Source organism: Lemur catta, chromosome 23 (genome assembly GCF_020740605.2).
Source record: "Lemur catta isolate mLemCat1 chromosome 23, mLemCat1.pri, whole genome shotgun sequence".
In the NCBI taxonomy this organism is placed as follows: Eukaryota; Metazoa; Chordata; class Mammalia; order Primates; family Lemuridae; genus Lemur; species Lemur catta.
In genome coordinates, this window is record NC_059150.1 from 16,786,659 (window position 1) to 16,803,036 (window position 16,378).

The 16,378-nt window shown below is 53.5% G+C and overlaps 1 protein-coding gene and 1 long non-coding RNA gene across 3 annotated transcripts in view; one reads left to right on the top strand and one right to left on the bottom strand.

Annotated features, from left to right (window-relative positions):
* QSOX1 (quiescin sulfhydryl oxidase 1) overlaps positions 1–16,378 on the top strand; it is a 38,483-nt gene that overhangs the window by 7,586 nt on the left and 14,519 nt on the right. For both annotated transcript variants that reach the window (XM_045536144.1, XM_045536145.1), the window contains exons 2-5: positions 4,116–4,216; positions 11,427–11,472; positions 12,029–12,131; positions 14,391–14,481. In XM_045536144.1, the coding sequence (XP_045392100.1) occupies positions 4,116–4,216; positions 11,427–11,472; positions 12,029–12,131; positions 14,391–14,481 (341 nt within the window). The remainder of the gene's footprint in view (positions 1–4,115; positions 4,217–11,426; positions 11,473–12,028; positions 12,132–14,390; positions 14,482–16,378) is intronic.
* LOC123626905 lies at positions 603–2,730 on the bottom strand. The gene is made up of 3 exons (XR_006731068.1): positions 2,618–2,730; positions 1,284–1,582; positions 603–914 (listed from the first exon to the last, which is right to left on the bottom strand). It is a non-coding gene; the product is annotated as an uncharacterized LOC123626905 (long non-coding RNA).

Sequence of the window (16,378 nt, forward strand, 5' to 3'; positions counted from 1 at the left end):
GTTCTAGTTTTACATCAGTGTACTTTTGACATTAAGGCTTGTTTACAAAAAAAAAAAAACAACTTATAATAAGTTAGCCCACTTGACCACACATGAAAATCTTTTCTCTTCACAACCCTTCTACAGCTTCCTTATATCTATTAGTTTGTCCTCTACTCTTCCACTTTCTCATTGTGGCATAACCAGTTGCTCTATTTTAGAACAAAATTACTCTCTTTTTCGCTTAACCAAAACACATTCTTCTACTTTAGAACTTCTTTTTTGAAACATGTCTTACTTCCCTTACATGCAGTTATTTCCCTTATTATTTCTAGTTTTAGTTCCCTTATATTAACTAAACTTATATTAGAATTTTAAAATCCTAAGTGATCTTAATTTCTAGTAAAAATTAACAAGCATTGTGAACTCTTATATCAACATTCACCACTTCATAATTTCTAGAAATGTGTTTCCTCAATTTTTCATGTTTATTAACAGACCCAGATGTATTTAGCTTCTCTGTAGCATACAGAACAAGGTGCCAAAGCATATACACTCCAAACTTATGTTCAGCAAGTAATGTTTCAGTATTTTAACTTACTTAGAAATGACATTCTGTAAATATCTATTACTTAATTTAACATAAAATAACTTTAAGATTATAAGTTACTGAAAAAGAGTTTTGAAACTATAACAAGTTCACCTATAAATTTTTATCCCATTTTACATTTACCTAATTTACTTGTTCTTACAATTATATGCTTGAATGGCTCACTAAACAAAACTAGCCAAGGAGTTCAGGAAACAATCTCATATTCACTGTTGATTAGTTGCATGCCTTGGTCATGGTCATCTAATCTCTCTATTTTACAGTGGAGAAAAGCCGGTTTGGAGATGAATGCCTTCGTACTTTCTTCATAAGGTAGTTGCAAGCACTAAATGAAATGAATTGGGCACACGATAAACTCTTAGTGTATTTGCCAATATCATCATCTAAGTAAGGGCTGAGTTTGTGCTATTGACTGTTGTAAGCTACAAAGAATGATATTTAACTAGAAGACAAAACCATTTCTGTCATTCTGTCTCTCATGGGGAAGGTTATCATTGGAGCAAATTGTGCAAACATAAAGGTAACACCCCGACCCTGATGAGGTAGAGAGAGAACATGGGTTTTGAGTCTAGTAGCCCTTGGACAAGCTTGGAAGTTTCTCATTCTGTTTCCTCATTTGTAGAGTGGGGAAATGATGCCCACCTCAAATGTAGCAGTAGAGTGAGATGGTATGGCGTGTGCTGTGGATACTCACTGAATGCTAGTTTCTTGTCCTCTCCTCTTGCTGTCCGGAGTCTGCGTGCCCTAGCAGGCAGTGGGCACCAACTCTGGCCTAGGGGATGGTGGCCTACACTCTTGGAGAATAGAGGAGCAGTTGAAGCCTTGCAGTCCATGGTCATTGCAGAGTGGCCTTGTGAAACCCCTGGCCCTTGGTTATCCAAGGGCCATCACCGTTGGAAGGCCACCAAGTTGCCTTATGTGTAACTGACTTATGCTTCTTGAGAACCGCCACACCTCTCCTGTGGGTTTCCCCCAAACAAGGGGACCAGAGCCCTAGATGCAGAGCAAAAGGAGCCAAGCTTAGAGTGTGCTGATGGCCCTAAGAGGTGGCTTGTGCTTTCTGCCTCCCCTGGGCTTCCCTTGGGTGGAAGGCACAGAGAGGGGACTGGCTTCACAGGGGACTGGCTTTACCCTCACACTCCCTCTGGACCTGAGGAAAGACTGAGGCAATGGGAGCCACCAAAGAATATTGAGTAGAGGGCAACATAATCAGACCCACAGATAGAAAAGATCATTTGGTGACTGGAGAGCCAGTGAGGGGTGGAGCACAACAGAACCTCAATGGAGAGAAATGGCATGTTTATGTTTCTCTGAAGAGGACCTGTCATAAGAACCTCTGCGATTGCTCACTGGACCCATAGAGTAGGTTAGAGGTGAGGTGAGTAAGGAAGTCAGAGCAGGTGTCCCAGCCAACTTAGGGCAGGGGTGAGGAGATGGGGGTGTGTGGGGGGGGAAGGGACTTAGGAGGGAGAGTGGACGGGATGTGGAGACAGGTTGGAATTAGCAGATCCATGTGGGCGGACTACCCTACTCTGCCCCTCCCCAGGAGTGCGGACAGCAGGCAGGGGCAGGGTAGAGAAGAGTCGAGGCAGGAGGGAGGCAGGAGGGATCGCATCCTGAGCCCGGCACACCCGCCTTTGTGTAGCCTGCTCTGCAAGTGAGATTTAAAGCCAAAGGGTACAAGCCAGGTTATAGATATTTGGACAAACTTAAGCCGCTGCCTTTATGTGCCAGGGGAGTTCGGAGAGCTCCCAAAAGGTGTTTGGCAAGATGAGGGGTGGGGGAGCTTGGGGAAGTGGTGTGATGGGATATGGCCCACCTGTCTCTGCTGAATATTTCTTAAAGTCCATCTCTGGTAATCGCTTCCATCCACTTCTTCCCCCCACACCCTCCTCCCTCCCTCCCTCCCTCCTGCCAGGAGTCCAGAAGCTTCTATGCCAAGAGCAGAGGGAAGTGGAGGGAGTGGGTATGGCCGCAGGCCTTCCTCACAGCCCCCAGCCCCCCTCCCTTGTGCTAAGGAGGACCCACCTATTTGCTTTCCTTTGAGGGGTGGGTCAGGCTTTGTCAGGCTCCTCCTGCATCTGTCTCTGGGAAGTGGGGGTCACACTCCTTCCCCGGGCACAGAATGTTCTAGGGAGCTCTGGTGCTTCTGAAAGAGTGTTGTTTTTAGATAGTGGGAGGAATAGGTTGTAGGGTGAGATCAGAGGTCCTGGCAAAACATAGTGTCTGCACATAATGGGTACAGGGTGAGCTGCCTGTGTAAATGCCACTTCCTGACCCCTGGGGCAGGAGGTTCAGGGCCCTGGGCGTGCTGGGGCCCATGGGAGACAGGCAGCCTCCTCCTCGCATCTGCTCCAGGGAGGCCAGTGGCCCCAGGGTGCCTTGGGAGCAGCCGTGACCCCTCCAGGCAGACATGCACAGTCTGGCCCCTTCCTGCCTCCCGTCTAGCTCGGCTCCGAAGTCTCTGCAGGACTCTCCAGCTGGGTCTCTGCCAGTTCTCTCCTCACCTCTGCTCAGGCAGTTCTCTGTCTGCAGCACTCACTGTCAAGGTTCGGCTGAATTTCCACCTTTCCTGCAAAGCCCATGCCTTGGTCTGCAGGTCCCAGGATCTCTCCTGGGTCCAAACCTCTTTAGGATTCTGAGCCACATAATTTGGCACCAGGCATTGCCATCTCACAGTTTGTGTGGCCTCATGTGTGTCTATCTTGACTTCCAGCTGGAGCAGCCTCCATGTAGGGTGGAACTTGGTGGGTGCTCAGGGGGCACCTGGCGTGGAGTCAGAGCTTGGGAGACCTCCCTGGCATATGCACTTGTTTTCTGTTTCCCAATCCCGGGCAGCGGCCCAGAAAGATGCCATGGTTCGCTTTGCCAGGGTTTCAGCAGGGGGAGGCCTTGCAGCCTGGGGCCTGATGAAGGAGCAAGGTTAGTCTCCTAGATTCTGGCCTCAGGATTTCTTTCCTTGTGGTTCCTGGATTCCAGTGCCCTCCCCATCTTCCTCTGGGATTCCTACCTCCATGTGTGGCTGGGGACCCAGTCCCCAACACCCTGTGCCCCACTCACCCAAGCTGGACTGACTGCCAGCACCCAGGGCCCCAGAAACCTTCACTGAGGGTCCACTGGGGAACTGCAAACCTGCTGAGCCACGCTCTCCATCCTTCTGGAATGGTACAGAGAGCTGCAGGGACAGAGAGAATGCTAGGGCTGTTCCCCGGGAGGGCCAGGTCTGCTCACATTGCCTGTCAACCCCTCCATTCCAGAGCAACGGGGAACAGAGATCCCATTATGCTATCAAGACAGCGTCGCCTGCGCTGTGCAACTGTATCCTAAGCTCGGGCCCTCTTGGGAGGCTCTGGCTAAATGCAAACTAAAAGGAACATCTCAGAGGCCTTTTCTGAGGAAGGTGTGACCGTTCTTATAAGAGCTTTGGGGTGAGGTGCTGTGGGGGTTGGTGTGTTGCTGGGGGGTACATGCGGGCAGAGGGGGTGTCAGCCCTTCCTGCTTACCCTGGGGTTTCTTGTCCTTTCAGACTGGAGGCCGGCACTGAATCTCGCTGCCCTGGACTGTGCTGACGAGAGCAACAGCGCAGTCTGCAGAGACTTCGACATCCCCGGCTTCCCGACCGTGAGGGTGCGTGGCAGGGAGGGGAACGCGGTGGGCCGGGGGTGGCTCTGGCCAAGCACGTGCTCAGCTGCTCTGTGTTGCTCCGGCCCCTGCCCCAGCTGCTGAGCTCTGTGCTGCTGTGGCCCGCCAGGCCCGATGGCTTTAAATCACAGCCCCTGGAGCGCTGTCCCTCTGCTTGCGGGAACGCCTGTGTTAGAGGCAGAAAGGAAAGAGGTTCATTTGGTTTGGAAGAGTCTGCCCTTTTTGAGGGAAAGGGGCTGCATTTCGGCTACTCTGATTTGAGCTGGGAAGTGACCCTCGCTTAGGCTGGTGAGAGCCCCCAGGGCCCTCTTCACCTCCTGTCCCTCCTGACCACCAAGCCTGAGAGGTATCTGACTCCGTAAAACCAGGATTCAGGCTCTGACCCATCCATGTGCAGGATCAGACTCCTGGAGCCTAACGGGACCCGGGAAAGGGACCCCAGAGACTCTGGCAGGCCTGCTTCTCCTCAGGCCAGTGCCTTGAACCCCAGGTAGCTCAGCAGTGACCTGCCAGGGTAGCCTCACCCCACTGTTGAATGCCGATGCCTCAGGTGCCAGGGATCCCTGGCACAGGACTTGTCACAGCCAAGGTATGAGGGCTTTGTCACCCCAGCTCTGGCAGAAAGTGGCACGAATTCTCTGATGCTGCCTTGCCTGCCAGCGTGTCCAGAGCAGCAGGGCATCAACATTATTAATGTCTGAACAACTTCCAGGCCCTGGACAGCCCGGGCAGCGTGGCTGCTACAGGGACAATGAGGGCCCTCCCCGGGGCTCAGGCCTGGCTCTGATTCAGTTAGTTTTCTTCCAAATCAAAGAAGCCAAATTCAAACCTCTGCCTCTCTATCTCCAGCTATAAATAATACACCCCTCCTACCAAAATGACAGCTAGAAAAGCAGTTTCCTCTGCAGCCATTAAGAATAATCAGGAAATGCCTTTGAAAGCTGAAATGCCAAGCGTTGTCCCTGGAACAAGATATCTCTGAGCTCAGGGGCCTCGAGTTCCAAGCAGAACCATAAGCCAGAGCTCAGCCTAATTGCCCCAGCAGCAGTTGTCCGGAAAGCAAGGCCCCAGGCTCCTCTGGGAATGTCCAGCTCTAACTCCATGTGACCTCTCTGTTCCTGGAGCCCAGTGAAATCCTGCTGGATTCAGGGGTTCCACACCCAATAGAAGTCCCTTCCTACACTGTTACCATGTCGGGTCACAGCCCAGGCCCCAAGTTTAGCCATGGCCAGGCGTTCTGGGGACGGTATGGCCAATAGCCACTGCCATGTCCTTTAGAGGTGGCAGCGGAGAGGCTGCTTACCAGTCATTTCTTTAAAATAAAGACCTTCCTGGCAGGGACGTTGCCCTCTCCTTGGCCCCAGTATAATAATTGAAAATATTCAGATGGGGCACTCTGGTCCTTTTGCCGGGCCAGGGCGAGCAGCCCTGAGTGGGAAGCTGCGGGAAGAGCAGCGTGGTGGCAGGAGCGTCATTCACAGGCTGCTAGTTTTCTCCCCAGGAGGATGGAGCACAGGGGCCCAGCCACTGTCCTCCTCCAGGGAAGGGATTGGCACTGGTACCGTGCCAGGTCAGGGCATCCTGTTGGGGTTCCGTGGGGCCTGACACCCGGGGCTTTCTGTTTCTGCCTGGGAGAGGCTGGGCCCAGTGGGCCTGAAGGAGGCGGCCCAGCAGCCAGAGGACCAGAGGCTCCTCGGCGCCTACCCAAATCACGCAGCACACGCAGCCCGAATGCCTCAAGTGATTAATCATCTCCCTGACTGCCCAGCCGGCTGCGGGAGGGGCGCTGGGAGGGCCCTTCGCTGGGCTTCTCCGCCTTCCCCTGCCACCAGACACGTGGCACCTGGCCGGGCCAGTCGGGTCATCATCTGTCCATTTCTCAAGCTCTCCAAAGACCAGTGCTGTGGCCTCCTTGGCAAGGCCTTCCCTGCCTCTCCGGAGCAAGCTGCAGCTCCGTGTCAGCCAGGGAGAACCACTCGGTGCCCTGTCCTTAGGATTCCAGTCCGTGGGCGACTGGTCTCTGCTCACAGGCCCTGTGCCGTGGCTTTCAAACATGTTTTTTACTGTAAGAAATACACATTTGACATTGTGATCCCAAAGTGTCTCTATTATCACTAAAACAAAAGTTGCATAAGGCAACATTTATTCTTACCAAGTGCAGTACACTTTGATATTTTCTGTTCTGTTCCATTTATTTTTTTTTAAAATACTGGCTGTGATTCACTAAATTGTTTTCACAACTTACTAACAGGTTGCTTCTGGTGTTTGGAAAACTCTGCTCAAACAGATTCTAGGTCTCCCTCCAGAGATTCTGGCCCATTAAGAGCCTGGTGTGCCTGGAGCCATCATGGTGGGACTCCCTAGGAAGCAGAGCTGACCCTAGAGGTCTGCCCCATGGCCAGCAGGCCAGAGAGAGAGCCCTGTCGCCCTGCCTGCTGTCCCCTGGGCACTGGGGCCTGTCCTTGTGCTCTCTACCCACAGGGCTGTGAGGGCCCTCAGGTGAGGACAGGGGAAGAGAGAGTGTTTCTGGAATGAAGCCCAATGACAGGCCCACACAAGAGTCTGGCCTCCCCCAGTGATATGTGTCACTGTCCTTTCCTCTGCCTCCTGCCCCTTGTCACCGTGAGCAAACAGGGAGCTTCCACCAGCCCAGCCTGTTCGGCAAACACCTGGCCCCAGTGGGCAGGCAGGCTCTGTCAGGCCCCCATCAGACGAGCCCAGCGGGGAAGAAAACAAAGGTGTGGGGAGGGAGGGGCTCGTTTGTGGCAGGTGCTGGCTGGAGCCTGGAGACCTAGAGGCCGGAACTTCTGGGGCAAAGGGCTTTTCCACGGGCCACAGGAGGGCCCCTCAGTGGGTAATGGAATGAGACCCTTTGGGGTCAAAGGCCTGGCTGGAATGGGGAGGACACAGAGCAGCACTGGGGTGGGAGAAGAGGAGTCTTCCCCTTTCAAGGTCCTGAGGGGATGACTGATGTGGGTTCAAATCCTGGCTCCACTGCTTACTGTATGTGGCTTGGGAAGTCACCTAACAATGCCCCAGCCATGGGACTCAGTTTCCTTATCTGTAAAAATGGGGTGATCACATGTACTTAAGAGGATTGTTGCCAAGTGGAAATGAGGTCTTACACGTGAAAGTGCTGAGACGCTGGTGTCATTTGGGGTTCGGTAAGTGTTAGTTTTCTTCATCCCGTTGCCCCATCTCCTTCCTGGGTTGCCCCACGGGACTGTTGGCAGCTCCTCTGTGGTCGCTGCGTCTGAGCCAGCCCATCCATCGGCAGCTTTGAGTGAATGTCTGCTGGTGCACGGCACTGTCCTTGCCCTCCTAAGAGGGCAGGAACGTGAGACCTGGCTTCTGTCCTCAAGGACGCACAGAGCCGAGCAGCTTATGGCAGCGTGAGTGATGTGTGTGCCGCGGATGCTGCTGGAGTTTCCTGGGCTCCCTGAGCTCTTTCCCTGGCTAGTCAGAGAGGACTGCACGTAGGGGGGGACTTCCACTTGGTGTGGAAGGACAGGTGGGGTTTGGCTAGGAGAGAGGAGGAGTGTGGGTGGGCACCACAGGCAGGGGAGAAGGTGAGAGCCAGGCCCTGCGTGGGCAGGGCTGCTCCTGGTATCAGGGATGAGGTGGCGTGGGGAGGAGGGAGCCCAGCAATGAATGGCGGGTCCTGGAACGTGAGGCTGGGAGCACAGATGCCCTGTGGGGTACACAGTCTCGGCCTTTGTCTTCTGTGGCTCTTGCCAGAGGGTGAGATGTCAGCGAGGAGGACAAGACTCAGAAAGATGCCTCCTGCCTCCCTCTGGAAGGAGGGGACGGGCCCCCTGCTCAGCAGTCAGCTGCTCTCCCGGCGTCTCCTTTGCGGCTTAGCAAGTGGGTAAAGTTGTGGATCCTCGTGGGCTTGCCATACAATATTTGTAGACTGGATCATTTTCCTTAAAAGTTGCTATGAAAGCTTGACTTCAACGCCATCAGTGGTCACCCCTGGAAAGTGGGGTTCCTGCCCAGCTCTCTTGGCCCCCAGGAAGGCCGCTGCTCCGTAGGTTTGCAAGACCAGCCTGGTGCCACCTGGATTCATGCCGCTGGGAGCCACTGGACGTCTTCCGGGAGCTCCTGCGTAAAGTGACGAAAGGGGACGGGCACTGACTGCTCCCGGAGAAAAGAGACTCACTCCTGACGTCTTAGCTGCCTGTTTCCAGGGAACCGTGGTGGTTTCCCGTGGGCAGGGCACACGCCTCCAACGGCCGACTTAATAGGGCACATTTTAATAAGAGCACAAAAATGTGCCCAGACTAGATGAGATTCCAGGATGATCAAAGGGCAGAGGTCCCCTGTTCGACTGAGCAGATGTCTGTTGGGCACCTGCGTGTGCCAGGCACTGCCGGGCGGGGCCATGGAGCCTGCAGAGATGGGTGAACTATTGTCCTGCCCCCCCGGCCAGGGAGGCAGCCGGGTGGGGGGTGCGGAGTTCAGGATGAAGCCCACGGTGGCTGGAGTGGAGAGGATGGGGCGCTGTGAGGGTTGCCTTGGGGTTCAGGTCCTGGAAGGCCTCAAATACAGTGAGTTTGGGCATTATTCCTTGACGGTGGGAGTCGCGGAGGAGATTTGAGGAGGAGCGATGTGATAAGGCCAGAATCGTGCCTTAGAACACTAAAAACTAGCCTTGGTGGCGTGGGGAAGACGCTGGAGAGTGGAAAGGTTGGGTGTGTTGACAGTTCTGAGTGCACAACGGGTGAACGGGGGATGATGAAAAATGACCACGTTACTTTCAGAACCGAAGATGACAGCCGTAGCTGCGGGAAAGCCACGCAGCTGAAGGCTTCCCGATGTCAGTGGCGTTGTTACATCTGTGGGAACCAGCCGAAGTCGGTCCTGTCTGTACACAAACAAGGGCACTCTCGCTGCGCGTCACTGCGGCTCCGAAATCGCCCCCTGGTTTACTGTTTGTGAGCAGACAAAATCCCAAACAGTTGCATTTTCAGTTTTGTTTCTGACGAAAAATGTCAGGTCGTAAATGCCTTAACCTGCATTATCAACTTGATCTCTTGCCATAATCCAGGAAATTTGTAATCATCTTTGTAAGTGTTAGGATAACATAATTTTATTAGGTCAATAAAATTCAACAACTATAAAGAACACTATTACAAATATGCATGGCCTTAGTGGATGGTTTTCATCCAGAATAAGTTTTTATGTTAATGTTTTGAAAGGAGAGAGAATAAAGCAGTGAGCAGGAGTAAGGGTCCCGGCGAGGTCAGCAGGAGCAGACGCTTGCAGGAGGGGACAGATGGTGGCTTCTCTGCAGTCTTTGTTCCTCACGTGGGAGAGGGTGGCCGATGGCCTCCGGAGTTTATTTTTCTGCCTACAAATGGCTGGAACAAGCAAGTCCTAGCTGATCAATGTTTCCCGGTTTTTAAAAGGAAGGAAAGCTGGCAGGGGATGTGATGACGGTGCAGTTAATATGTATTAGTGCCTTGCTGTGGGCACCAGGTACTGTGCCAAGCCCTTTAGGTGTGTTGTCATTGAATCTATTGTATCCTCACAGCATTTTTTTTTTTTTTTCGAGACAGGGTCTCACTCTGTCGCCCAGGCTAGAATGCAGTGGCATCATCACAGCTTACTGCAACCTCAAACTCCTGGGCTCAAGCGCTCCTGCCTCAGCCTTCCCAGTAGTTAGGACTACAGGTGTGCACCACCACACTGGGCTAATTTTTAAATTTTTATCTATTTTTATTTTTTTCTAGACACAGGGTCTTGCTGTGTTGCTCCGGCTACTCACAATAATTCTTAAAGGTTGATGGTGTCATCCTCATTTTAAAGATGAGAACACTAAGGTTCAGCATAGTTGATGGGTTGCCCAAAGTCACAGAGCAAGAGCATAGCAGAGCCAGGCCTTGTACCAAGTGGGCCAGATCCCAGGGCCTGTACTCAGCCAGCAGCTTGGGATAAGGCCACATGGCCATGCTGTTGGAGGCAGAGGCCCAGGGTAACCGAAAGTGGTCCAGAGAAGGAGCCTCTTCCTAGCCCGCAGGCTCTTCCTTGGGCAGTTAAATAGCTGTCTGTCAGGACAACTCACCTCTGTTCCTGCTGAGCCAGGAGAGCACAGGCAGGAGCCTTGGCAGCTCTCTTGCCACTTGGGCAGAAGCCCAGAGTGTAAGGAGTTGTCCTTGCTTCTCTCTGTCCCTTTGCCCCAAGGAAGTGACAGACCCAGGCCTCAGGTGTCACGTACATGGGAAAAGAGGTCAAGTGATGAACTAAATTGGCCGGTCTGTAGCGAGGCTTGTTTCTCCAGGGGCTCAGGCTGGAGTGTCTGCTGTGCAGGGCTGGGAGTTTTCACTGGGTAGAGACAGCACCTCTATGCCCACTTTTCTAAGATACAGAGCAAGGACAGAGTGACATTGAGGAAAGCTGGCATTTTGCAAGGGATGTATAAAGTGACTTCCCTTTATTTTTTTCAGTTGGGTCTGCAAGGCAAAACAGCAGTGGTACTTCATCACTCATTCATGCAATAAATGTTTTTCAATAATTATGTGCTAGGTACTGGTGCTTTATAGAAATGGGCCGCCTAGGCTGGGTGCAGTGGCTCACGCCTGTAATCCCAGTGCTTTGGGAAGGCTGAGATGCGGAAACACTTGAGGCCAGGAGTTAGAGACCAGCCTGGGCAACATAGTGAGACCCTCACCTCTACAAAAAATAAAAACAAATTCGTCAGGTACAGTGGTATGCGCCTGTAGTCCCAGCTTCTCAGGAAGCTGAAGCAGGAGTATCGCTTGAGCCCAGGAGTTCAAGGCTGCAGTGAGCTATGATCCTGCCACTACACTCCAGCCTGGGCAGCACAGCAAGACCCTGTCTCTGAAAAAGGATGGAAGGGAGCGAGGGAGGGAGGGAGGAAGAGAAAGAAAGGAAGAAAGGAAAGGAAGGGCCGGTCCCCCAATACCTGTAGTAAAGTGTGTGAGCTTCAGAGCCGTGGGGGAGGGATTGGATGCGAGGACAATATGGAAGGGAATCAGTGTCCAGCTCCCAGAGCAAACCCCCCCATTCTCCATTTTACAGATGAAGAAACTGAGGCTCAAAAGAGTTCAGTAATTTGCCCCGTCATCCCATTGACTAAGCAGCCGGGTTTTAAGCGCAGATCCCTCTGACACCTGTGCTGTGCGCTTAGCCACCGCGCGTCACTGACTCTTGCCTGTGTGTTTCCTTCCAGTTCTTTAAGGCCTTTTCTAAGAATGGCTCGGGAGCAACATTGCCAGGTGGGTGTGCTGGCTCTGATGGTCTGGTTGGCACTGTCGGCGTCTGCCCCTCCTTGCCTCCTCCTCTCGCCTGGTTGCTACTGGGGCGAAGAAAGCCCTGACAATCAGCAAGGTCTGCGAGGGTGAGGAGGTCCCCAAGTGAGCCTGACTTCCGTTTTCCTGAAAGCGTCCTCGCAGATGCCTCAGGGAAAGCTGGGCCGAAGACGCCCTTCAGGTTCGGCCCATCCAGGGTCCTGGGGTGGGGGACGGGGCCACCATGTTCCCGGAAGAGCCCTCGTGTGGCGATGGGGTTGGCGTCCAGAGCGCAGACCAGACAGCCCTGGGGAGGCCCCCATGGGTCCCGGTTCCGAGGGACTCTGTCCTGTTCTCAGAGGGACGGGTCTCCTCGCATTGCTCAGGGCCACAGGAGGAGGCTCCGGCCCCGTCTCCTCTAGTCCCTCTCTCGGCACCAGCCTGTGCCCTGGGCCCTTCGCTTCTGGGCTTGCAGCTGTCAGGGGTGCCGGGAGCAGCTCTCGTCCTCTCCCGACACCTTCCTCACGCCCCTTTTCGTTTCCAGTGGCAGGTGCCGACGTGCAGACGCTGCGGGAGAGGCTCATTGACGCCCTGGAGTCCCATCGTGACACGTGGCCCCCAGCCTGTCCCCCACTGGAGCCTGCCAAGTATTTTGGGCCTGGGCAGGCTTAGTGCAGTGTGGGCTGGGGTGAGAGGGGGGTGGGAACAGTAGGGCAGGCACCCCGGTCTGCCAGAGCCACTCCAGAGTGGCTGGTGGCGGGTGGCTGGTGGCAGGTGGCAGGTGGCGGGCTTCCTGTTGCTGCGGTCCTATCCGAGCAGCCCTGTCTTCCTGGGGCTGACTGATGGGTACAGGGGCCCATCCCACCAGGTGGGAAGGAAATGATGGCTGGGGCTTTCCCGGTCATACTGCTGCTGCTTCTCCCCGCCTGTCCCCAGAATGCTTGGGGGATGCAAAGGATTTCACACACTTTATCCAGGGAGGGCCACTGGGAGTCAGAATGGGCGTGGCCAAGCCGGGGGATGGGTGGCCTTGGCTCCCTGTGCTGCAGAGCGTCAGGTGCAGTGGAAGGTGCCAGGCGAGCTTCCTGGGTGGCCCCTCTTCTAGGAAAATGAGGACAGTGAGGTACATGGTGTCTTGCCAAACTCTTCCAAAGAAGGAGATTAAAAACACTAGGTCCCCCACTTCTGGATGAGAGGGTAGGGTAATGCCCACCTGGGGGACACTTGCCAAGAAGGAACAAATCCACGTACCTGCAGGGACTGCTAGAGCAAGCCCAGCCTTGAACACGGGGGAGGCCCCAGGTGCTAAGAAGGCCTTTTAAGGCCGCTGTTGGTGCTCGAAGGCTAAGTTTGTGTAGCAGTATCTTCAAGCCATAGCCACGCTGAGAGGGTATTTCCAGTGTCACTTGGGTCATAGAGACTACTTTGTCATCTTTCCTAATTCCCCCTCCTCCAGGAGGGCCTCAGGGAGAGCCTGGAGCCAGCATATAGCCTTGATGTGGTTTGGGGTTCCACAGCTAAGACCCCGTCTCTCCAGGAAACACCCCTGCCAACCTAGACCCCAGTCCTGGCGGGTTCTGTTTCTCCATGGCTGTTCTCTGTCTCTCCCACACCTCGTACATCTCTCACGGCACATTTTCAGCCCTGGGCTATCTCAAAAGCAACAAATCAGGCAAACCTGGCGAACTCTCTCGAAGTGATCCTTTTGAAGAACTTTAGGAAGCAGGCAGAGATATGTGATGAAAAGCGAGCTGCCTCTTCCAGAAGTCTGCGGGTGGGAATGGGGCAGAGGGGAGCTGGCCCCGTGCGGGACGTGCTCTTCTGCCAGCCTAGGGAGAGTCTGGGGAAGGGGCCTGAGCAGCCGGCCACCTGGTGCCACCCCAGAGACTGTCAGTATCCACAACACCTCTTTTCATCCACCCAGCGGGGTGCACTCCGCCCCACCTCTCCAGCATGTGCATTTGGGTCGTTGCTGGGCTGGCTGCAGCATCGGCCCCTGGCTACAGTTTGCAGGTGGTCACTGCCGTGTCAGTGGGTCCAGCAGAGAGAAACAGGTCGCCAGGTTGAGGGTAAAAAGAAGACACAGTCTCCTCCCCGCCCCCCATGCCTTCTCACCTGCTGGCCTCTTAAGCGTGTGTGAGCATGTTCTGCTTTTCATTGGAATAAGAAACAAATCATTTTTGTATTTTCTGTTGAAACTTTTAGTTTTAAAAACAATTTGTAGCTTAATTCTCTGATTTGGGGCCGTAATAAAATCTGCTTTCTTATGCATTTCCACCTTCATTTTAAACTGAGGAAACCGAGGCTCCGTTTCCCCATCTTAAAATAAGGAGATTGGATTAGGTAGATAGATAGGTAGCTTCTAAGGTCTTCTGCACCCGGGACTTTCTGATTCCTTAGTTCCTTTTTTTATGCCTGCTCCAGAGAGGAAAAAGCAGATCTCCCAGCTGATAGTGACTGGCCACCGATCAAGGCTTGTAGCTGAGGGATTCTAATCACCAGTCTCTCGGGGGACCAATAAAAACCGTGTCCAGTAAGCCTGGGCCTCTCCTAGAGCATGAGAAAACTGGTCTCGAAACATCCCTTCCCCAGGCCTCCTCCCCAGACAGCCTCCAGCTCACTCCTGACTCTTAAAGAGACGGGAGGAAAGAACAAAACAAACAAAATCCAAGGTGGGTCCAGTGAGGAACCAGTGTTAAGGAACAAGGGCAACTTCCCCTGAGACTAAGGGTTTAGTTTACTGCCCTGGAGGGCTGGCACCAGGAGACGTCGCACCGGCCTGTGTGGCAGCAGAGGAGGGCTGCGTGGCCATGTCATTGGCCGTGTCACTGGTGTCTGGCGTCCCCAGCGGTGTTGTCTTATTCCCCCTGGCTGTGGAGAGTGACTAGCAGGGTTGTTTTTTGCAGGCTGGCGGAGATTGACGGATTCTTTGCAAGAAACACCGAAGATTACCTGGCGCTGATCTTTGAGAAGGAAGGCTCCTACCTGGGGAGAGAGGTGAGCTGCCCTCCAGTTCCCTGCAAACGCTGGGTAGCCCCCGGGAGAGCCCCAGTGGAGGAGCAGGGCTTTTCCTGCCAGCTCTGGGTCCTTGGCCATGAGCTTTCTTAGCCTGGCACTGGCCTGACCCCTGCTGGGAGAAACAGGAAGTGCAGGAGATGGACCTTAACATTTAAAATTCTTTTGTCTATTCTTACCTGTCTTACTGAAACCACATATAATTCCTGCTGTTTATTGTGCACTGGACTGGATTACTGACACACGTGGTTGCTAATCCCCACGATTAACGAAGATGGTAAAATAATATGTCCAGGATCACACAGCTGGTAAATTGGCAGAACAGGGCTTTGAACCAGGTCTGTCTGGCTCTAGAGCCCATGTTGTTTCTACCATGCTCCACCCCCTGGAAGTTAAAAATTTTGGAGGGAGGGAACATTAAAGATGATCCGGGTCGTCATTAGGAAATGGGGGTCCCTTTTACCAGGTGAGGTGGATTTGAATTTCCACCCCATGTCTTACACATATGTCCGTGGTCAAGTTCAACTTTTTTTTTTTTTTTTAAGATAGGGTCTTTCTCTGTCACCTGGGCTAGTGTGCAGTGGCATCATCATAGCTCACTGCAACCTCAAACTGCTGGGCTCAGGCGATCCTCTTACCCCAGCCCCCTGAGTAGCTGGGACTACAGGTGTGCACCACAGCACCTAGCTAATTTTCCTATTTTTTGTAGAGATAGGGTCTCCCCGTTGATCAGGCTGGTTGTGAACTCCTGGCCTCAAGCAACCCTCCCTGCCTCAGCCTCCCAAAGTGCTGGGATTACAGGCATGAGCCACGGCGCCCGTCCAAGTTGTTCAACTTTTTGAGCCTCAATGCTTGTCTATAGAGTAGTGACAATTACGTTTCTTCATAATCTTGGGAAAGTCACATGAGGCAATGTTGATAAAGGGCCTGGATTAGCAGCCGGGGCGTAGCGGGTGCTTTATACCCATTCCCTTTGCCCAATGCAGAGCTCTCCATTCTGCCACTGGCTCGCGGGCTTCGCAGGCCTCTGTGAGTCTCTCCCGGATGCAAAGGTGGGACACGCCAGTGCACGGGAGATGTTTCAAGGCAGACCTGGGAGACAGATAAAAAAAACATGGGAGTGAGATGAGATTAAAGACCACCGTTGGCTCTGAGTGATTTTCCTGCTGAAACTCATCAAGCACAGTTGAGTCTGAGCTGAACCCAGAGCTGTCTCGAGGCCTCTGTGCCCTGAGAGGGGAGGCGTCGTGGCGGAGAGGGGGTTGAAGAGTGGCTGACCCTCCTGGGTTCCAGTCCGTGCCCGGGGGCATGTTTGTCGAGTAGAAGCGATTGATAAATGCTGAAGGAATCAGCTCTTCTCCGTCTGCTCCCCGCACTGTGTGCTGAGCAACCAGGGACAGGGGCCCCAGGGGTCCGAGCCAAGGGCCCCGTGTCCCTGTGGGGGAGCTCAGGATGTCTAGGGAGTCGGGAGGACCCGGGGCTGAGAGCCCAGGCTCTGGAGCCAGACTGAGCTGGGATCTACAGCCCAGTTGTGACACGTGCTGGCTATGTGACCTGGAGACTTGATTTCACGTCTAAGAGTCAGTTTCTTCAGCTACAAAATAGTTTTATTTTTAAATAAATACTTACATACCTACTATGTCATTGCTCATCGTCGTTACGCACAGTTTTATAAAATTAACCCATCCAGTTCTCATAACAGCCCCCTGAGGTTGGTGGTGGTATTATTACTATTTTGCACGTAAGGAAATTGGGGCAGGGAGAGGTGTGGCCTGGCGGAGGCGGATAGGAGCGCAGGCAGCGGTGGTGCACGCACGGCCGCTCCGTCTCTGAGAATGCTCCCGTTGCCGGGTTGTCCTGAAGATGGAGGAGGCGGTCT